This window comes from Podarcis vaucheri, assembly GCF_965113315.1.
Source record: "Podarcis vaucheri genome assembly, chromosome: 7".
NCBI lineage: Eukaryota > Metazoa > Chordata > Lepidosauria > Squamata > Lacertidae > Podarcis > Podarcis vaucheri.
The window spans coordinates 86989336-87012625 of NC_138765.1; the positions used below are offsets into that span (position 1 = coordinate 86989336).

The 23290-nt window shown below is 43.2% G+C and overlaps 1 protein-coding gene across 4 annotated transcripts in view; it reads right to left on the reverse strand.

Moving 5' to 3' along the window:
* Positions 1 to 23290, reverse strand: part of GFPT1 (glutamine--fructose-6-phosphate transaminase 1) — a 51731-nt gene that overhangs the window by 12777 nt on the left and 15664 nt on the right. The window contains exons 2-16 of one of the 4 annotated variants that reach the window (XM_082230042.1): positions 23150 to 23257; positions 22128 to 22235; positions 19736 to 19861; positions 18569 to 18627; positions 16777 to 16911; positions 15100 to 15161; positions 13910 to 13989; positions 11913 to 11966; positions 9876 to 9981; positions 7257 to 7420; positions 6517 to 6612; positions 5283 to 5380; positions 4365 to 4485; positions 4052 to 4108; positions 765 to 922 (exon numbers count right to left, since the gene is read on the reverse strand). In XM_082230042.1, the coding sequence (XP_082086168.1) occupies positions 765 to 922; positions 4052 to 4108; positions 4365 to 4485; positions 5283 to 5380; positions 6517 to 6612; positions 7257 to 7420; positions 9876 to 9981; positions 11913 to 11966; positions 13910 to 13989; positions 15100 to 15161; positions 16777 to 16911; positions 18569 to 18627; positions 19736 to 19861; positions 22128 to 22235; positions 23150 to 23257 (1532 nt within the window). The remainder of the gene's footprint in view (positions 1 to 764; positions 923 to 4051; positions 4109 to 4364; positions 4486 to 5282; positions 5381 to 6516; positions 6613 to 7256; positions 7421 to 9875; positions 9982 to 11912; positions 11967 to 13909; positions 13990 to 15099; positions 15162 to 16776; positions 16912 to 18568; positions 18628 to 19735; positions 19862 to 22127; positions 22236 to 23149; positions 23258 to 23290) is intronic. The other 3 variants (XM_082230039.1, XM_082230040.1, XM_082230041.1) reach the window with 3 other exon arrangements.

Genomic DNA, 23290 nt, shown 5'->3' on the forward strand with positions numbered 1-23290 from the left:
ATGTACCACTGTAGATGTAACTGGAATTTGAGTCAATGTGCAATCAACTGTTACTGTTTCAAATCTCATTGTTCTATTATCTTTCCCAGTGGGTCATGCAGACCACTATTTTGAATAATGCTTCTTACAGGGTAGGGTAAAGTGCACTGGGGATGAGTTTATAGAACCCAAGCAGGCAGGGCCCCAAACATGTTTGGGAGCCACTGAGCTGGGAGGATATTCTTACTGGTAGTGTGCGCTTCCTGTGACTGTTACGGGGGGCTGCTTTGTATATTTCTATGCACTGTGTTTTTGCATGAATGCATTAACATTTTAATTCTTGTTTTAATAAATATATTATAAGTCGATTGCAGGCTTCTGGGTAACAAGCAGCTAAAAATTCAAATAAATAATAGCTGGGAAAGGGGTTGGGCTGTCTGCCTGCACTTCAAATGAGGATTTCTTTAAGAAGTTATGCCTCTTTCAACTTAATGCAACCTGGAGGGAACTATTCAAAATGCGGGTATTTCCAAACACCCTCTGCACACTGTAGATAAACTGGGAAAGAACCCCTATGCCTGCCCCTGCTCCCTCAGCCCTTCCTTGAGAAATCACAGAATTGTAGAGTTGGAAGGGATCCTGAGGGTCATCTAGTCCAACCCCCTGCAGTGAAGCATAAGATTCAGAACAGATGCATGTATTACAGGATATGCAAATCTACGTGACTCAACTGAGCTTTATTGGTGCCAAGTGTGAGTGCCTCTGATGACACAAGGAGCCCTTACCTTTGTGCTGGCAACCCCAATCTCTGGCCCAGCATTGATGTGAACCCCGCAGTCTGTCTCGCGAGATATGGAGCTCCCCACAGTATTTGTGATTCCTACAGTCAGGGCTCCTCTCTCCTTGCAGTAGCGTAGGGCCATCAGGGTGTCTGCGGTCTCACCTGCAGAGAGACAGACACCATCAGAGTCAGGAAATGCTCAACCTGGAGGCCATAGAATCATTCTAGCCCAACCCCCTCTGCTTAAAAACCCCTAATGAAGGAGAGTCCACCACCTTCCAGGGGAGACCATTCCACTGTCCAACAGTTCTTGCCATCAAAAAGTCATTCCTGATGTTTAATCAGAATCCCCTTTCTTGTCATTTGAACTCACTGCTTCAGACTCTACCCTCTGGAGCAACAGAAACCAAACTTGCTCCACCTCCTATGTGACAGTCCTTCAGATATTTGAAGGTGGCTATCCTAACACCTCTCAGCCTTCTCTACGCTAAACATACCTAATTCCCTCAATTGTTCCTCATTAGGCTTGGTTTCCAGACCCTTATCGTTTCGGTCATCCTCCTCTGCACACCCTTCCAGCTTTCAATATCCTTCTTAAACTGTGGTGTCCAGAACTAGACACAGGACTATAGGCTGGGTATGATCCAGGAAGAATAGTGTGTTATTATTTCTTCCCTTGATTTGGACACTCAACTTCTGTTGATGCAGCCTAGAATTGCATTAACTTTTTTTTTGCTGCTGCAAGATACGCACCATAGACGAGAAACCACAGACCTAAGCAAAGCAGCAATGCTCTCTGAAGAACTCTAGTTCTTCCACTTCTTCATGAACAGAAGGCAGCTGCATTACAACAGCATACTAGCTAGGGAAAACATAATATTGCTGATTTGGACTTTATGATTTGTTCTTGTTCCTTTATGTGAGCTGCCTGGAGTATACCCAGGTGCAGAAAGGCAAGATATAAAATATCTAAATAAACCGGACAAGATATTGTAATGAGAATAGCAGCCAGATGTTAAGAAGGCAAACTGAGGGGGTGTTGCTCATTTTAAACAATACCCAAATTGCACACTGTTTTTGGAATGATGCAAAGGGCAAGAGTTAAACTGGGCAAATACTAAGTCACTGGCCACCCTCTGCTTCCTTGAGAAAGAGAAGTAAATGGCGACAATGTCCACAGGATTCCAAATCCTTTTAGCAATACATACTGGAAAGAAATCTCCCTACCAATGAACCATTCATATATTCCACTGGCACTCAAGTAAATCTAGACTGATCTGTCTAGATGGCTCTGTGTGTTATGCGTATGGAGTTAAACTACAGGACATAATTACAGCTGCTTTTCATAAAACAATTCAAACTACTAACTACTTCTTACGAATTTAGAGAATTCATTATTTATCATTACAGTGGTGCCCCGCAAGACAAATGCCTCGCAAGACGAAAAACTCGCTAGACGAAAGGGTTTTTCAGTTTTGCGTTGCTTCGCTAGACGAATTTCCCTATGGGCTTGCTTTGCAAGACGAAAACGTCTTGCGCCTTTTTTAAAAAAAGCCGCTTGAAGAGGCGCAGTTGCGACGGACCGTGCTTCGCAAGACGAAAAACATCGCAAGACGAAAAGACTCGCGGAACGAATTCTTTTTGTCTTGCGAGGCACCACTGTACACTGAAAATGCTGGAACAACAGGAAAACCAAGTGCATGGCAAAGAAGATTACAGGCATGCCTACAAATCACCAGCAGAGGGTGTCAAATCCCCAGCCTGCTGACTGCCAATGCCTGCCGTTCCTTTGGCCGGCTACTATCACTATGGTCAGCAGGGAGCATTCTAAGAGGCACCTTCTATGATCAGATTATATTCTAGCAGTTCCCCTGGCCAAAGAAGAAATCACTGTGTGTTAAAGGAGTCTCCAGGTGTTGTTGGACTACAACTCCCATCAGCTGTGTTGGCTGGGGCTGATGGGAATTGCAGTCCAACAACATCTGGAGGGCATTGGTCGGTGAAGGCTGCCCCAGAGGGATGGGAAACCCTGCAAGGAATCTGATGTTTGTGACTACCCAATACGACTCATGTGTCCAGGAGGGCAGAAGATTCTACAATTGGCTTTTAGCTTTTATTCCACAGAACAAGTTTTTTTTTTGGCAAACTAAAGTGCCCAGGCTTCAACCATTTCATTTGAACGGTAACATTTCATTTTCAATGCAGCAGTAGTGCTGGAAGTGATTATAAAAAACAGTTTTGGCTATTTAGCCCCTTTTTACTTATACTATATTATAGTATAAATTATGGGTAGGCAAACTAAGGCCTGGGGGCCAGATCCGACCCAATCGCCTTCTAAATCCAGCCCGCGGACAGTCCGGGAATAATAATAATAATAATAATAATAATAATAATAATAATAATAATTTATTTCTACCCCGCCCATCTGGCTGGGCTTCCCCAGCCACTCTGGGCGGCTTCGATAAGAATATTAATCAGTGTGTTTTTACATGAGTAGAATGTGTCCTTTTATTTAAAATGCATCTCTGGGTTATTTGTGGGGCATAGGAATTAGTTTATTCCCCCCCCAAAAAAAATTATATATATAGCCCGACTTCCCACAAGGTCTGAGGGACAGTGGACCGGCTCCCTGCTGAAAACGTTTGCTGACCCCTGGTATAAATAGTCAAAACTACTTTTCTGGGAAAGTAGTAAGGGTCCTTCAGTAATGTGTAGCTATACACCTGATTTTTTAAAAAAATAATGTTTTAGTTCTATTAGAGTTTAATTGCTTTTTAACCATTTTCAATTTTTTGCATTTTGTCTGTGTTTAATTTAATTTGTGTAAGACACACCTTGATATCTCAAACACATAATGAACAAACATGTATCCACATGATTTAATTTTTAGCTTACAGTGGTGCCTCGCAAGACGAAAAGAATCCGTTCTGTGATTCTCTTCGTCTAGCGGTTTTTTCGTCTTGCGAAGCAAGCCCATTGACGGATTAGCGCTTTTAGCGGCTTATCTGCCGATCGGATCAGCTGATAAGCGACTTAACGGCTTAGAAAAAGGGGGGAAAGGGGAAAAAACAGCAGGAACTCGCAAGACATTGTCGTCTTGCGAAGCAAGCCCATTCGTTTTGTGAAGCACCTCCAAAACGGAAAACTCTTTCGTCTAGCGAGTTTTCTGTCTTGCGAGGCATTCGTCTTGCGGGGCACCACTGTATATCTGAAGCTCAGCTTTAGGCATGAAATTCAGGCTGCATTTCACTACATTCACACAGGCTTTGTCCTTTGTTTTGAAACTCTTACATTTTGCCCCGGATAACTTGCACATGTCTGGTTCTAAGCATGCCGAACTCATTACTTCTAAAAATACAAACAAACAAACAAACAAACAGAAACACACATTGTTTGTATGAGCAATGGCCAAGAAGTACCATGTGCTAAGAGCTCCAGCCGGGAGAATCCTGACTGGACTTGGTGGCTGCTGGATTCCACACCTCCCTCCTTGGTAGCACGCCAGGTCAAAGGTCATGAGCCTAGCAAAAGGTAGCCACCTACTGGTCTTAGGTTGGCCTGCCACCTGCCCAGCACTGCTCCCAGGCCAAAGACCCGTCCGTACCTGACTGGCTGATGAAGAAGCAGACATCATCTCTGAAGACTGGAGTGTTCCTGTCCAGAAAGTCACTGGCAAGTTCTACCATGACAGGCAATTCAGTCAACTCTTCCAGAACTTGGCGTGTCTGGTAAAGAAAATAAAATAAAAAGGAGGGAAGTCATGTATTACATGAAGCAGTGCAGCAGATTCTGGAAGGAGCACTTCCTGCTCCCACTCTCCATCTTTGTGTCATTTAAAGAGAGAGAAAGCGTGCAGGGACAAGGGGTGCCATTTTGGCTTTTCAGTTTCAGTGCAAGAAACAAAAAAAGGGTCCAAGGTCAGCATCATTAAACATAGTCTCATAGGCAAAATAAACTATACAGGCCTCAAAGAAAATGTGATTTATTACATCAGAACTGGAGTGAGTTTCCAATTCTGGTAAGACTCCCAACATGCCAAATGTTCAATCAGGGGTACCAACTTGAATAAAATATTGGGGGGGGGGGGTAAGCCCCGCCTGGCACAATCAATCTCATGATGCGGTACACACACACCATTTGAATGCCAATGCTCATCAACTTTCAGGGGCCCTGCCCCCTCCAATATTTTATTGGGGAAGGGGGGAAGGGACCTCAGTCCCTAGGAGTTGTCTCCTACGTGTTCTACTGAGTATGTCTTTCCATGCTCCAGTTAAGAATTCATGACCCAGTAGGTAATTTCAGTGAGATATGCCTCCCACCTGTAGAACCAAACAGATCAATGAAATGATGCTACAAGGATGGGTCATGGTTACAAGGAGCCATAAAAGAGCCGCATTCATCTATCAGCACCGCACCCACTCCCTGTAGCTTCACAGACGTCATCGTAGGATCACAGCACTACTAATTTGTTCAATGTGTTTGAGATGCTACTCAAAGGGAAAACCCAAAGTCAGCCACTTACTGCTACTCCAGCGTGGTAGCTTGTTCCGCAAGCAATTAGGATGAGACGCCGACACCTTTGGATCTCCTTGATGTGATCTTTCAAACCCCCAAGATTCACTATTATAAATGTAGACACAAAGGTTTTGGTATTTAACATGACCATAATAATAATAACAACAACAAATACAACAAGAACTCAAGGAAAAACGTAAGACATTTCAACTAAGACTTCAGGAATTATATTGTTCATTTAGAGGAATTTCAGAGTTTTCCCTCCTCTCATCATCTACAGTGCACAGTAAAGGTAAAGGTAAAGGGAGCCCTGACCATTAGGTCCAGTCACGGACGACTCTGGGGTTGCGGCGCTCATCTCGCTTTACTGGCCAAGGGAGCAGGCATTTGTCTGCAGACAGCTTCCAGGTCATGTGGCCAGCCACTTCTGGCGAACCAGAGCAGCGCACGGAAACACCGCTCACCTTCCCGCCGGAGCGGTACAAAGCAGTCAAAATGCAATCAACAGAAAGCAGAGGTGGAATAGTGTGGAAGAACTTCTACCTCAACTGTTTGATGGTGGAACCAACTATCTCAGAAGGTAGCGGACTCTCCTTCATGGGAGGTATTTGAGAAGAGGTCGGGCTGGCCATCTGTCAGGGATTCTTCAGTTGTGATCCCTGCATTGCAGGGGATTGGACCTTGGGTTCCCTTCCAACTCTAAAGGTAAAAAGGTAAAGGTACCCCTGCCCATTCGGGCCAGTCTTGACAGACTCTAGGGTTGTGCGCCCATCTCACTCTAGAGGCCGGGAGCCAGCGCTGTCCGCAGACCCTTCCGGGTCACGTGGCCAGCGTGACAAGCTGCATCTGGCGAGCCAGCGTAGCACACGGAACGCCGTTTACCTTCCCGCTGGTAAGCGGTCCCTATTTATCTACTTGCACCCGGTAGTGCTTTCAAACTGCTAGGTTGGCAGGCGCTAGGACCGAATGACAGGAGCGCACCCCGCCGCGGGGATTCGAACCGCCGACCATGTGATCGGCAAGTCCTAGGCGCTGCGGTTTTACCCACAGCGCCACCCGCGTCCCTTCCAACTCTACAATTCTATGAATCATCCTTACATTACGTAAGGCAAAAGGGACAGAGAATTTCTCCGTATACAGACCATCCTGTTGTGTCCCCTCCCCCCTTAATCAGCAGTGCTTTATTAAGCAAAAGCGCCTCAAAAACCAAAACTCCATTGACATGCTTTTGACTTAGTTACCGGTGTAGTCATCAAAGTTGACTCTTCCTCTCATGGTGTTGACAACGGATTCTGGTTGTTCAAAAATTTCCTTTTGCATGAATGAACTGAAGTTACCTTAAAAATAATAATAACAGCAGCAAAATGTAGACTGGATGGAAACAACACTGCAATGTTTATTCTGTTGACAAAGCTACCTGTTGATGGCAATGGCGACCACCTGAGAGGTGTCAGAACTGAGCTCTGGCTGAAAAATGTCCTGCTTACTAGTATGTATAGGAGAGTAGCCATCCTAATATAATTTTGTCCTTTTTGCTGATGCAGAAATTCTTTATATTTTCTTGTTTGTTATTTCAGAACATGGTGTTTTATTATTATTGCAACTTCTTATATATAAATATTTTAGTACAGTGAACATGGGCTAAACAACATTGCGTGGAAAATGTAAGGAAAAGAATAAAACGCAGCCAATTCAGTTATGATACATAAACTACAACTGTGAAACAGCAGAGCCGATGGAGTCCTGCTGTTGGACTGTGCCACCTGATCATGATAGGAACAACTGTTTAGAAATTACTACCTGAGTTTTGATTTGGATCTTCCTCTTCCCTCCCTGTCTATTTCCCATTTTGTGCCATTTTTTAAAAAATTGTAAGCCTCCAAGTAGGTAGCCTGTGTCCCCGCAAATCTCCAGGAAGGATCTTCACAAACAAACACACACACCTGAAACTGGGAAGCCTTGACTATCAACACAGACATACCCTTCATGATTTGCTGGAGCTCCATTTGTAGGGTCTGGACAGCGCGACTCGGATGATCAGCCGCTGTGCGCTTGACTCGATGGATGGAGAGACGGCCATCCACAACAGCTGCCACATCATCATCCTCCAGAAAAATCACTCGGTTGGTGTGCTCAATAACTGCACTGTAAAAGAATAGAGAATGGTTCAAATTCCATCTATGGAAGCTACAAGGAGAAGAATTTGGACTATTATGCTTATGGGCAAATAACTTGTAAGATTCACAGAATAGGCACATTATAAAAACAATTGGACTCCAGTTATCCAGTAATGAAACCATACTAGAACCGGAGTGTTTGCAAGAGTAGATATACCACTCTTGAGATAAGAGTTGAGATGACTGATCCTATTGTATTTTTATATAAACTTTGAAATACTACTACTACTACTACTACTACTACTACTAATGATGATAAAAAATACAATGCTGAATTGGAATACAACTACAGCCTCCCCTCCAAAAAACTATGAAGGGTCTGCAACTTAACATATTAACTAGATCGTTTTTAACATCATTACTTTATCATTTTACTGTAACCTACTTTTCAGCTCTTATGCAAATTTTATTGCATTTATTTAACCTTCTTCCATTTTTTTAACAGGCCCTTTTAAGACCAGCTAGAAACAAAGATCATGACTGATCACAAAATCATTCCTGTTTAACATAAGAAAATAGATTTAACTGGCTGTGCATTCCAAAAACATGGACCCGACCCCCCCCATGTTAATTTAAATTCCTCATTGGACTATCAGTTCACTGGACTATCAGTAAGCTCTTGAAAAGAAAACAGAAAAGTTGCCTAAATATTGGGCTCAGAGAAGAAATGGGTCTAATGTACCCAAATAGCATGAAAGGTGCCCCCTACTTACAAATAAGTAATCAGTGTAGCAGGTTTGTACCCTGAGAGTGTTAACTCCTGTGTCAAGAAAGTTGAATTGGAGCAGAATTAACCCTTAGGGTAAAATGCTCGCCTGGGCTCCAACAGACCCCTGCAATCGTTTTGTGGGTTGTTTTGTACCCAAAAACAGAACACCCTGCATAAAACATGGTTTTTATCCAATGCTAGTTTTGCGCATAGTTGACCTACTGAAGTTAATGCACATGACTGAGGTTCAATATTTTAATAGTTTTGCTCTGAGTAGAACTTAGTTGGGTTGACTAGACCCATAATTAAACTACACACCCAAATATTCCTTTGCTTTTGAAGAGGTAAAAGGTAAATGTAAAGGGACCCCTGACCGTTAGGTCCAGTTGCGGATGACTCTGGGGTTGTGGCGCTCATTTCGCTTTCAGCTTCTGGGTCATGTGGCCAGCATGACTAAGCTGCTTCTGGCGAACCAGAGCAGCGCACGGAAACACCGTTTACCTTCCTGCCGGAGTGGTACCTATTTATCTACTTGCACTTTGACACGCTTTCACACTGGTAGGTGGGCAGGAACAGGGACCGAGCAACAGGAGCTCACCCCGTTGCAGGGATTCGAACCGCCAACATTCTGATTGGCAAGCCCTAGGCTCAGTGGTTTAGACCACAGCGCCACCTGCGTCCCTTTGAAGAGGTATAATAGCATAAAAATGAAATTTATGACACACACAAGATGCTATGGTGTTCTTTACTCTATTTTGAGAAGTTGTTGGAGTCAGAATGCACCCCAAGCAGCTTAGACATTTGGTAGCTTCACTTTCCTCTTTCAACAGGACCAAATAGGCTGCCTGATAAGCTTAGTAAATTAAACAGTGGGTGAGTGGGTAAAAGGGAGCTGAAACACTACAGGAGAACTGATCCCAGAACTGCTAAGGAGTAGGAAGCCATTCAGGTTTGCTAATAAATAATTATATTTATTTATTTTTGCAAATATTCCATACATCTGCTGAGGTCTACAGCGATGCTATTAGCACAGGAAAGTTAACTGCTATTCTTCTCTCCCTCTAGGGAGCTGACACCAACATATATGGTTCCTCACCACATGTTAAGCAGAGATATAGCAATTGACCTGAGGCCACTTGGAAAGCTTCAAACACCCACACAGCTGTGAAGTCATGAGCCCTTCTGGGCACCTTTGTGAGGAAAGGCAGGAGAGCAATTTAAAATATCAGCAAGCTGATCCCAGACTATCAGCTCTACCCTGCTGGCTCTAGGATAATCAGAAGCCTTAGAACAGGAGGCTTCCTCAACCTCGGCCCTCCCGATGTTTTGAAACTACAATTCCCATCATCCCTGACCACTGGTCCTGCTACCTAGGGATCATGGGAGTTGTAAGCCAAAAACATCTGGAGGGCCAAGGTTGAGGAAGCCTGCCTTAGAGCCTCTGACACCAAGAGTACCTGGTCTGTTAGATTCACACCCATTTCCCGTTCCACTGGAAGCACGCTAGGTGCTGAAGGTGTCCACAAAACAGGTTGAGTCAGGAAACATTTTATGCCACATATAACACACATGCTATAATGACACACAAATGCCATTCACTATCTCTTCTCCCCTCTGGTCCTTCATCCAAGAGAGGTGGCCTAGCAGTCAACCTCCTCCTTGGTGAATGCTGTGAGAAGCCAAGGACAAGGCGACTTTGGCTGACTCCACAGACCTCGCATCCGATGCAAAGTAGTACTCCACCGCTTTCTCCTCGACAGGAAAGAGGCAGGTGGTGCTGTCCACCCGGGAAAGGCTGCAACTCCCCTTCTTGTCTTTGCCTGCGGAGGCAAGAGAGCTCAGTTAGCTGCCATTAAGAGCGCACAAAGCAACTGACAGCAAACGAAGGCACCTCATTCCTTTGATAAAATTCACCCCAAGTCACCAAGTCACAGTACCAACATGAAGCTTCACTTTCTTAAAGGTTGCTGGCATAGTCCACGGGAATATTTCCTGCAGAAGCACCATTGAAAGGAAGTGGGCAAGACCAATGCCACTGCCTTTTCATTTCAACAGGAGCTAGCTGTGCAGGAGGCTTTCCCAGGGAGTCTGCCTTGTGCAATTTTATTTTATTTATTTACTTCTTCCATTTATATCCTACTTTTCCTCCACATAGCTCAGGGAGGCCAGCGGACTTCTCCTCTGCATCACCATTTTATCCCAACAACCCTGTTAGGCTAGGAGGCAGTGACTGGTCCAAGGTCATCCAGTGAGCTTCTCGGCTGAGTGAGGATTCAAACCCTGGTCTCCCAGGTCCTAGTCAGACACTCTTGCCACTACACCACACTGGCTCTCAGCTTTGATTAAGGATGAAGGATGTGAAACATTTGAATGCCTTTTGGTGTGGAGTGGGGACTGTCATGTAAAAATGACAGTCTAGCTTTTCTTAAAAACACGATTTAAACTAGCCAATTTCTAAGCAATTCCGCATGCACAACATCCAAGCCTTTTTGAATTAGTTCTGTGTTTGTCAATTTAAAAAAAAAAAGATGACAATCAGGTGTTCTTAAACTTGAATTCAACGTGGGCCCTGGACAGGCAGCTAATACAGGTGTTGGCTTGCTGCCCTCAAAACCTCAGAGCCAGAATAGCTTTTCTGAAGACAACTGAGCTAGCTGGAGTAGTTTGCATCAGGAGAACTCGGACTGGGGAAGTGAAGAATGTATTTTGAACAGGCTGCTCTAGAGTCAAGCATGTTGTACCTTAAAAAGTATTGATTCAGGATGACTCTCACAATTGTCAGAAATACCAAGGACCAACTGTGGAGGCAGAGCATAGCCTTCGTGGCTGGCAACCATTGATAGCCCTCTCCTCCATGAATTTGTCTAATCCTCTTTTAAAGCCATAGAAACTGGTGGTCATCCCTGCATCCTGTGGGAACGAGCGCCATAGTTTTAGTATGAACTGTCTAGTTAAATCTATGGAACTGGCTCCCATAGGACACAAGATGGATTGAAGTCTTAAGACACCTGACAGTCAGAGCTATTGAAAATATGGGCATGTTCTGTGAAGAACATTTGCACACAAATGATTTAAAGCAGCAGTGAATCACAGAACAAGCAGCTCTTCCTTAAAGGCAAAGATATTTGGATTTGCTTATATATTTTTCCTGGCATTGCCCCCATTTTTACCATGATTATCTACCCACTGGCAAACTGTTAGTATTCAGATCAGTACTTGATAGAACCAATGTTAAATGTATTCTAAATTTTAGTATTAAAACATGGCTCTCATGTTGATACTGACTTAAAAAAGAAGAAGGCCAGTTCCAGTTAAGTCAGACATCCTGAAATCTGGATGTTGGTTTCAAATTAACAAAATCAGCAGAAGGCAGAGAAACCAGAGAAGGCGAGAGAGGGGTCAGAGGACCTTTTGGTTAAGTGGGAAAGCCCCATTAGGATTCTCGCATGCAGAATCTCCCGCCCCAATGCCATCTCTTTAATATGTTGCCATCACTTTCCATTGAACAAACAAGGTTACACCTCTTGACAATCAAAATCCAAGAACACTGTTTCTGTATGCACTTCTGCACCCAGAAAAGAAGGCTAAGGAATGAAAAGTTCTGCTCAAATGAACATAGTAGCAGACTATACCCTGTGAAGCTGGTCCCTCCTCTCAAATGGAAAGCAATCAGCTACATATTAAAGAGAAAGTGATTGTCTTAATTCATTTTCAGGACTCCTCATCGAATGAAGAATTATGTCTCAGGCACCTTTCTCCATTTTAATGGATATTCCATCAATAGAATGATCCATAGGTTGTGTGGCTGAAAGTGCAATATGAAAAAAGTAACTTCAGTGTGTCATTGACAAGAGAAACTTCAGCAATGTCAATTTAAAATAAAAATTAGAGAAAAGCAGAAGGCAGACTTTTCGCTTGGAAGTGCAGTTCACATGGCGCTTTTTGAGCTGTGTTAAGTCCTGCGAATTTCAGTCCCATGGGGCCTAGATGAAGCTGTTTTGCAGCAGCAGTGGAGGGCTCCTGTACCCATTGTCCCACTTGAATACCTGAATTAGCATTTGCACCTGGGATAAATACTTCCAATAAACCTTCATGACATGACTAAATGACAGGTTGCATGGAAAGGTGAAGCATCAGCATGGAGATACTTGGAGCAGAACAGTGGGAGGATACCCAGCTACAAACCCCTGCCGAGTCACAAACTTTGCTAGACAGTGTTCAGCCAGTCACCTATCCTGGGTTGCTTGCTGAAAGTTGAGATTCAAGTAAAATAAATAAAGAAGGGGCTATGACGTTAACATATGAGAGTACTGGAGGTGAAGTAGTTAAACAAGTTACCCAATCAGGACCCAGGGGGTGGAGTCAGAGGAACTATAAAACCAGCTCTGGGAGGGGCAAAGGGAGGAGTTCCTTGTGAGGTTGGAGTGGGAGTGAATTGGGATAGAGTTTGTGCGTAGGTTGAGTTAGTGTAGCAAAATAAGCTGAGTCAGGAATAGTTAGGGGCTAGGAAGACAAGTAAATATCTGAGAGGTGGTTTAGTGAGTGAGAGCAGGTAGCGGAGGTTATAGGCCTGGATAGGCAGCTCATGAATGTAATTGACTGTTTATGAAACCACATGCTTGTTAAACTGCAATAAATAAACAGAAGTTTACGTTCCAACTTAACCCTGACTGGACTCAGTATTGTACCAGGTAGGGCCTGGGTGGTGGCAGCGAGAAATAAAGTGGTGACACAGGGATCAATAGACGGTGAAACATCCGGGGACCCTGTGTGATCGCCACAGGGACCAATAAACCTTGCTGTGGAGATACTGGAATTCTCAGGCAAGCCTATAGAACTGTAGCATTAGTTGCCATCCAGTTAAAGGGAATAAATACATTCCTAAAGCTTCAGGGATATTCTGCTGGGGGACAAGATGAGCTGAAGATACTGGTCAGTCTTCATACCAGACAGCTAAGGTGCCACGTGCACAAGGTATATCGTGATATTATGCAAAATGAGGGGAGTCGCTTACAACCAAGCTGCTCACTGTGTATCTTCTAAGGGTGGATTGATTTAACAATCATCCCTTCCCTCTCCCCAGAAATCCCTAGGAAGAGTACAGGGTTTGTGAGAGTTGGGGAAGAAGAGGCCAAGCGGGATCTCCAAGCAAGGATTTGCAGCACCTCCGCTAAAACTAGGACCACAGGGATGCGTTTAGGGAAACTGTGATGCATCAGCTGTTGCAAAGCCAATACAGGTTTGTAGAGCAGGTCACAGAACTGTAGAGTTGGACGAGCCCCCAAGGGCCATTTAGCCCAACCCCCTGCAATGCAGGAATCACACCTAAAGAATCCCTCACAGATGGCCATCCAAATTCTGCTTAAAAGCCTCCAATGAAGGAGTGCCCACCACCTACCCAGAGCCATGACTTCTAACATTATAAGAACAGAACTAGATTTTTCTGCACTTTCCACAATCCAAATCCAACTAAGGAACGCAGTGCACAATAGGGTTTGCTTTTTAGAAGTCTCCCATAGCATCTCATCTCCATATTAATAAGGTATTAATTTAGCATATCTGAAGAAGTGTGCATGCACACAAAAGCTCATACCAATAACAAACTTAGTTGGTCTCTAAGGTGCTGCTGGAAGGAATTTTTTTATTTTGTTTTAATTTAGCAGATAGTACCAAACTTCTCACTTCTGCCACACTTGCATTAAAGAAGAAGGAAATGAGTTGAGAAATTCCTCGAGCTGTGATATTTACCTGTTCTGTACAGTATTGGAATGTGGTCAGTAGAAAGCTTGTGCTCACTCCGCACTCCAATGAGCAGGGGGCTTCCTCTCCTGAAAACAAGACATCCAGCTGTCATGACCAATAAACACTGGTTTCTGCGTTGATTCTTCCTTTTGGAGGGCCTAATCACATTTGCAGCTTAGCTAAGTGTCAGCACAGCCAAGTTGAAGGATATAACCAAGGGGAAGAAAGTTTGGCCTGGAGATAGCAAGTTCAAGCAAAGCATCCTGTGAGGAGGGGGCAGGGCTATGGGCCTGGGGTGGGGCGTTTGTGTCAGACCAGGACGCAGATCCAAGCTTCAAAATTGCACAGAACAAAAAAGATCGGGGGGGGGGGGAACCTCACTAATCTGATCTCAATTATAGTCTGCTAATGGCAAACAGCACTAACTCGAGAGCTATATAGTTCAGAGTTGGGCAGCTTTTAAGCCAAGACAGAATGCAGTTAAAAGCATCCCAGACTAGCTGAATGTTCACAATCTGTGAGACAAACTCTCAAGAGCCCTGGATTTTGAGACTGCAATGATGTGCAGACCAAGCAAAATCTTAAAAGAACCAAACTGATTAGCATCTGAGGACTTGTCTGTCTTACACATATCAGATGATCCCTGACATGCTGACTCAAAAGTCAGTACCACTGAGATCAGTTAAGTGCAAATAAGATCACTGCCTTGAAAGTCCCTCTTTCACCTAATGGAACCAAGGGAACTACAGGTCTGGGTGAGGCAAGCAAAGGATTTTCAAAAGAGGTTTCCAGACCCTTCACAAACTACAATTCTCACAATTTTTTGGAGTAAGCTATAGAACTGATATGAGTGCAAACATGACTACCCAGATTCAGCTGGAAAATACTAACAGTCATTGCAGTCAAGATGTTAATTGTTTTGCTAATTTTGAACTGTTTGTGGTACTTCATGGATAGCAGGAAAGAACATTAAAGAATGGGGTCATTTTTCTAAGAGAATATTTTTGCATCAGTAGGTAACATGAAAAACAGGGAATATTATACCATAAGGTCACATAACAGATATGGCAAAGAGAATTTCCTCCAATTCAAAATTGGCTAAAATCTATGATAGCCTATCAAAAAGAGGGTGTGGGTGCACAAATAATGAAAATGACCTAGAGAAACACAGAGCATACTACTGGGATGGTATTTACCTGGTTCCAACTGCTTGACCAGGATAGTGAACACTCTTGAATACAAGGGCAAATGCACCTTCCTTGTGGAAAAACAAGCAAACACACACTTTACTTTTTCAGTTAACATCATTTAAATGTTTTAATTAAACTATTAATATGCAGCCTTTGGGAGAATACTCTTTCAAGGCAGCTTACAATAAATTGCAGCTTAAAAGTCTCAGAAACAGTATACTGAGAGACCAGGGAAACCACATAAAATTACTGAAGTACAGTATCATCAAAGCCAACAGCAGAAGCAGACCAACCTTTTAGGGAAGCTATGAACAAGTGGTCAATTCCAAAGCTGTGGGGCTGCCCCTCTGGCTTCCACTGCTTTTGGAGGCAGCAAATTAAAAGGGGCCTTGCTGCTGACCTCAGAGCACCAGGAGCTCGGCACAAGTGAAGGCAACCCTTCAAATATCTCGGACACAAAACACTTTAAGCCTTTAAAAGTCAGAATCAGCATTATAAATGCACTAGTAACCAGGTCAGCTGATACAGTAGGACTATCTCATGTTCCTACCACCCATTTCCCAATAAAATTTGGGACACTGCATTCTACACTGTCAAAAATTTTGAACCCACCTTTAAAAGGCAGCCCCAGGTACAGTGCACTGCAGTAGTCCAGTCTGAACGTGACTGGCAAGAGCCAACCTCTCTTGCTGGAGAGATAGTCCAAGCTGGTAAAATGTACTTTGTGCCACCACTATTTTCTTGGCTTTCCCAGTTAGCATCAATGTCCAGGAGTGTGTGCTTGGTTCTTCAGGGACAAAGTAGCCCCATTCAGGACCAGCAGCCCATCAAGCTTGGGAGCAGGCAATCTCCCTACCCAGCTCTGAATTATCTGGATTTAATCTCAGATTGTTTGCCCTCACCCACCCAGGACCACCTTCAGGATTTCAACAGGAATGAAAAGTTGGAAACAAGAGAAGGAGCTGTGTGTCACAGCTGGCAACACCTCGAGCCAAATCTCTAGAAAACTGATTGGAATCTGCTTTTCTTGTGTCCTTATGTGTTTCTCCTGGAAGTTTCGTGCAGACATTAAAAAGCATGTGGAGTGGGCAGGCTAGGCTCTTGTGGCACAGTGTAAGTCAACGGCCATAGAATAAAGCAGAACTTCTTCAACAGAACCTTAATTGTTCCACGAGAAAAGACTCCCAAGACCAATCTGAATGAACAGGATTTCAACACTGTGACTGACTATAACAAAAGCTGCTGAGAGGTATTATTATTATTATTATTATTATTATTATTATTATTATTATTATCCTCATCATCATCATTATCCCTAGTCTGAGCATCACAGGATATTCTCTAAATTAGTCAATTAACTTACATCTAGTTTGGTAAAAGCTATGAACTAACATTACTGTTGCAAACAGGATCCTGGCTCTTTCATTTCCTCTTTGCTTATCACAGAATTGTAGAGTTGGAAGAGACCCAGAGGGTCATCTAGTCCAACCCCCTGCAATACAGGAATGTCTTACATTGCTGACTAAAGCAGCTGTAAGAGAAAGCAGATTGCTCTATACCAGCAATGGACTAAGCAATTCCTGAAACCTCACCATGAAACATATTAAAAGGTATGGTAAATCATAAGAATTGTATATTGTCTCCTACGGGTGATAAGTGTTTTACGAAAAAATGTAGAATTACCAGCTGTTGGATGACCCTTTCTACCAATGTGGTGTAGCTGATATCGTCACTTTCACGGTTGTCATACATGTACTTGACAAGTTTAGCAATTGTCTCAGTATCCGTCTCGGACTCAAATTCATAACCTTTGCTTTCCTGAAAAAACATTTAAAAAGTATGACTTGTGTTAGTCAAAACAATGGAAAAATGGAACATGGCACATGGACAAGGGAATATCTACTACACACTATTTTTAAAGGGATTTTTAAAGGGACGCGGGTGGCGCTGTGGGTAAAAGCCTCAGTGCCTAGGACTTGCCGATTGAAAGGTCGGCGGTTCGAATCCCCGCAGCGGGGTGCGCTCCTGTCGCTCGGTCCCAGCGCCTGCCAACCTAGCAGTTTGAAAGCACCCTCGGGTGCAAGTAGATAAATAGGGACCGCTTACTAGCGGGAAGGTAAACGGCGTTCCGTGTGCTGCGCTGGCTCGCCAGAACAGCTTTGTCACGCTGGCCACGTGACCCGGAAGTGTCTGCGGACAGCGCTGGCTCCCGGCCTATAGAGTGAGATGAGCGCACAACCCTAGAGTCTGTCAAGACTGGCCCCTACGGGCAGGGGTACCTTTACCTTTACCTTTATTTTTGTATCATAGCAACCATATTCTAAAAATATTGCACAGGCTGCTCCTGTTTCTTACAACTGCTCTACTTTCATTCATTAATTTCAAGTTCTCCTGCTCAGAGAAAGAATCAAACAGAATAAAGGAATGCAGAAGCAAAAGTACCATGTATTGAAGGGCATGGTTCCAGCTCACTGCTGCGCTCCTACAAAAAGCAGAGCAGATGATAACCACACAATGCAACCAAGCTAGTATGGAACCCAATGGCAAAGTTCTCAAAGGCTAGAATGGGTTGGGATTCAATTTTTGTTGGTTAGGGAGGGGAAGAGTGGCAATAGCATTCTAGAGCAGCTGATAATATATCTGGTGCCACATATTACCGTAAACAATTAATAACCCCACAACCTCTTTTTGCAAAGAAAAATTCCAGAGGGGGTTGCTGTGTTGTCTGTGGCAGCAAACACCACAAAAAGTCTTGTGGCACCTTGAAAACTATTCCTGGAAGTATATTCATCTGCTCCTTAGATTTCTTAATTCTACTACTTCATCTGAAGTCAATACAGTACCATTAACCTAATAGACACCTGATCACAATACACACTTAAGCCTGAAAGAAATGAGAAGCAAGATAAAATTAGCCAGCTTTGGTAAGATTGTAATATTCTTTATTATATAACGCCACTAATGTTCATGGAAGAAGGCCCATAAACTCAGTGACAAGAGTGCATGCTTTGATTGCAGAAGGTCCCAAATGCAATCTGCAGGCAGGAAAGGGAGAGCTGCTATCAATGCTGGCTGCGGCTGTTGAGAGTTATAGTTATGGTTATAGTCCAAAACACCTGGAGGGCATCAGTTTGGGGAAGCCTGGTGCAGACAGTACAGCATGAGATGAAGCAACAACCTGAATTGAGATAAGGTGCCGTCCTGCATCCCTAAGGCACTTCACAGGGTGACACAGAAGATACCTATCAGCCCAGTGGAACATGCAATCTAACCACTCCTTAAAGTTATAGCACCAGCTCATGTAATAGATACTTCAAAGGCTTCTAAAGTGTCTCCCTTCTCAGCATCCAAAGAATGCTGGCATAATTTGGGAACAAAACTACCAGGCCCAAGTGATTCTGTCCTACGATACGAACACAAGCAGATTCAGACTTCCCACTTTGTTTAAACTCACAGCACAAGGAGCTTCACTTACCAAAAATTTCTTCAGGTCTTTGTAGTTTGTAATAATGCCATTGTGGATAACAATAAATTCTGAAACACAGGGGGAGAAAACACTTTAGGAGCTAGGATCATAAAAGAGCCCGCAAAAAAAGGGAAGCATCCCAAGAGGAGAAGAAAAGAGAGGTGCCAGGCACCTTGCTCAAAGGCAAAAGCCTGAAACAGAAACTAGGATTCCCAAAGCCAAGCACAAGCACAAGATAGATGGATGGTCGAATTTAATAAAGAAAGTACAATCCCTGCTGGGCTGCTTAACTTAGAGTAGTTTAATGCCACCTGCTGCATCCAACTGCAGGATTAATTTACTTTATCCCAGACCCATTTACAGTTCAATTTCCTAATGTAAGAGAGAATGTAGGCCATCTTCCATGTGGGCCATTACCCAAAATTGTTTTCTGTACTAACTACACCAGGAATGGCAGTTGCCTATGCTAAACAGGATGTATCAACAAAGTACAAGGTAGCCGGCAACTCAATTTCAGTCCCGAGGAGCCTTTAGAATTAAGACACTTAACAGATTAAACGAACCCTTACAACAGATTAATGGGAATTATAACCCATGCTTGTAACTTTGGTAGTATTTTAACCTTAGTGCAATACTAACAGCAGGGCTTTATAGCAGTCATTACAGTGCCTCAGATCACAGGTTTTTTTAATCTAGAAACAATATAATCAGTACTAAAATTTAACCTTTTCTGAAAATCTCTATAAGGTAATATATGATTTATTCTATAATGCACGACTTACTTTTTAAAAAAGCTATTTTAAAAGCATTATCATCTGTGAACATTCTGCATATTTAAAAGGAGTTGAGACCAGCCTTGTTTTTAACTTGAAACAGTCTTTAATCCATAAAAGAACTAAATTCTGTTTCCCAATGCAGCTGATTTTTGGTTTGTTGGGGTTCTGTGGTCTGACTATCTGCCTCCTCCCACCTGGAAATAAAGGCTAAGACCACTAAGATTTACTTCTTACATGTCTTGTTACCTGGTACTTTGTTCAAGAAGATGAACACAGCTGTCCAGGAATATTGCCTGCTCGACACTTTATCAACTCTGAACAGCCATCAGAAGCTAGGACAAAAGTCCAAGCGTCACCTCATCCCTCACACACCCACCAAAAAGTAACGGCAATGTCTTACCATTGTTTTTATCCGATCGCTGTGGGTGGCTGTTGACAGGATTGGGCTCGCCGTGGGTGGCCCATCTGGTATGGGCAATTCCAAGATGCACATCAAACTCAATGTCTAGGTCCATATCCTGTTGTTCTATGTAAAGTGGGGAAAAGTTCATTCCTAAGAGGATTCCCTACTCTTAATGAATGGAGGGAAAGGTTTCAGCTGACATCACCCACTGGCTTCAGAAATGCAGCGTGAGGCTTTACGAAGTAGGCCAAGGCTTTCAGGGTACTCATGAATGTGAGCTCTTTTCTAACATTTACAGATCTTTTGCATAATAAAAATAAAAAAAATCCTTCCAGTAGCACCTTAAAGACCAACTAAGTTAGTTCTTGGTATGAGCTTTCGTGTGCATGCACACTTCTTCAGATACTGTTTCAGTGTATCTGAAGAAGTGTGCATGCACACGAAAGCTCATACCAAGAACTAACTTAGTTGGTTTTTAAGGTGCTACTGGAAGGAATTTTTTTTATTTTGACTATGGCAGACCAACACGGCTACCTATCTGTAACTAGATCTTTTGCATGTGCTAAGTGGTCCACTTCCACCAACACATAAATTATAGGTGGGGAAACTCTGGGCTAAAGGTCAAATGTGGCCCTTCAGACCTCTCCATCTGGCCCTCAGGACTCTCCCCAGGCCACCACCCCCCATACCAGCCATACTCTGCACCCTGCTGGAGTGTTTTTGCCTGGCTGAAATGTGTATCTCAGTTCTAATCACACCCCCTGCTGATCTGGATGGCAGACAGAGAGGGGCATGAGTGATTGTAGAAAGCAGCCTCATGAACAAAGGAAACGTTTAAATTCATTACTCTACCAACTTTTTCTTCTGGCCCTGCCCACCATTGGCATGTGTTCCCCTGGAAGGATGTCCAGAAGGGAATGTGGCTTGGGACAAAAAACGTCAACCACCCCAACCTAAGTTCTGACTAAAGCCAGCCATCTCAGTCAGCAACATTTAAGATAAAAGTAAGTCCACAATGCAGAGGTCCTCCACCATGCCTCTCTGAAAACAGCCATAGTTTAAAACAAAGTATTATCCACAATATTAGCACACACTGTTGTTTCCTGAATAGAGGGCATTGAATGGAACACAAAACATGAGACGTTTGCTTCTCCATTGTTTACCGTTTTCCCACCCAGAGATCATACCAATTTAATACTTGCATTTTTCTAGTACATAGAAAGTTAAGAAAAGACCTTCTTATTTTGTGGCTGTATCAATTTACCATGCTTAGAACATCAACATTTGATTTAAACAATTCCTAAGACCAGCAGCAACAGAAATATATAACTGCTGTATAAACTAAATCATTGGCTGCAATATGAACAAGGATTCTACTCACACATTCCATTTTAATTCTTTATTTTTGTCTTTACTGCAAATTCCCTAACAGCTGAACTATGATTTGTATGTGCCCTCCAATGCAGGACTGCAAACCAGCTTCCATCCATGGTTTGGTTGGTGGTGCCAGTTTGGAGAGCAAGCCCAAAACATAGTTGGCTAGTTTAACAGCAAATTCTGGTTTGTGCTAAAGAGGAAGTAGCTTGCATTGGAGCACATAATGCAGGCATAGGCAAACTCCGGCCCTCCAGATTTTTGGGACTACAACTCCCATCATCCCTAGCTAACAGGACCAGTGGTCAGGGATAATGGGAATTGTAGTCCTACACATCTGGAGGGCCGGAGTTTGCCTGTGCCTGACATAATGTGAGGGATGGAGGGGAACACGTATGAGGCCACTCAAGCAGCATCAAGCCATGGTTTGGTGATGAATGTGAATAAATCCACTGTTGGGAACTTCAGTAGTTTCTCGCTATCTGCTGTTATCAGTTTATAGGACACTAGTTTATCAGTAACAGACAAGAAATGAGGTCTCAGCTGTCCACTCTGGAAAGAGATGGTTAAGACAATGCAGAGTATGTGAATTCCGCTATCTTGTGAACACTTTTTCTTCATGCATACTCTCCGCTACCATTCTCCCTATTCATGCTGCCTCTACTATAACCAGAGAGAGAGAGGAAGAGTCTGTGTTCCAAAGGTGACTGAGATGTCTGAGTCTAACTGGCCAAAGAATGACCCAACAACAAGGGATCATGCTATATCTCTATATTTGCTCTCAACAGGCAAGGCAGACATGCAGGAAGGATTAGTAAATTTGATTTATCTGAGAACTGCATTATAAAAATGAATATATAGTTTATCATTTAGTATACCAATGAGCACAGAATGTGTTGGGAAGTGTTTTCAGTTTGTACCTAACAATGCATTGAAAGACGGTTGCTGAATGGTACTGAGATCAGGAACAAAGACCACCAAAGGGAAAAGGTGGATTGTGTAGGACTGGACTTACTGTTCACTTCTTCATCCAAAGCCTTCACTTTCCCCTTCTTTTTGATGAGTGCAATTTTGCCAGCATTGGCTTCCCAGTCTTTATCATTGCCTCCATCAATTCCAACTCCTAATACACAGAAAACTTAAGGTGAATCACACACACCTCATTTGGCTTGAAATATTAATTGGTCTGCTTTCCAAGATCATTAACCTAACTTCCACAATCATTTTTCTACAGGCTAGAATAAAATTGCAGGGTTTCAGAACATTATGGCTGTACATAATTACAAGAAAAGCCAGTGCAAGATTTAGAAACATAACATTGCCTAGGTGTTCCCTTTTAGCCATTGGGCTGCATTGCTGGGACATTGAAGAATATCCAAGCATTCCAACTGCACAGGGTCAGTTATGTCAGCCGTTAGACTCTTGTCAAACAATACAGCTTCTGTGAGGAAAATGACATTTCTTTCATTGGGAAAAGACATCTCAAAAAGCCTAGTGAGATTTAAACTTCATCCAAATACCTGTGCACATACAGTGGTGCCCTGCAAGACGAATGCCTCGCAAGATGGAAAACTCGCTAGACGAATCTCCTATGGGCTTGCTTCGCAAGACAAAAATGTCTTGTGAGTTCCTGCGGGTTTTTCCCCCTCCCCCCCTTTTTCTAAGCTGCTAAGCCGCTTATCAGCTGATCCGATAAGCTGATAAACCGCTAAAAGCCGCTAAAAGCCGCTAATAGCGCTAATCCTTCAATGGGCTTGCTTCGCAAGACGAAAAAATCGCTAGACGAAGAGAATCACAGAACGGATTCTTTTCGTCTTGCGAGGCACCACTGTAACTGTTTATGTCGAAGATATACAACTAAACATGTAAACTTGTTGCATGTTGCATGTGAAATGAAAGGTGGAATAAGTTACACCAAGCCTTGCTTCTTACACACTGCAGACCATGAATTTACTGGCAACCACATACTTTTAAAACCACATCCACAGAAAAAAAGTTTGAAAGATAAGGAATCCAAGGACAAGGTGAGCAGCTTACCAGCAGAGTCATATCCTCTGTACTCCAGTCGCTGAAGCCCTTTGATGAGGGTCTCCAGGATCTCCCGTCTTGTCCGGGGAACATGGTAGTTCAGGTAAGCAAAGATGCCTGCAAGATTGATTAAAAATTAAAACAAAGACT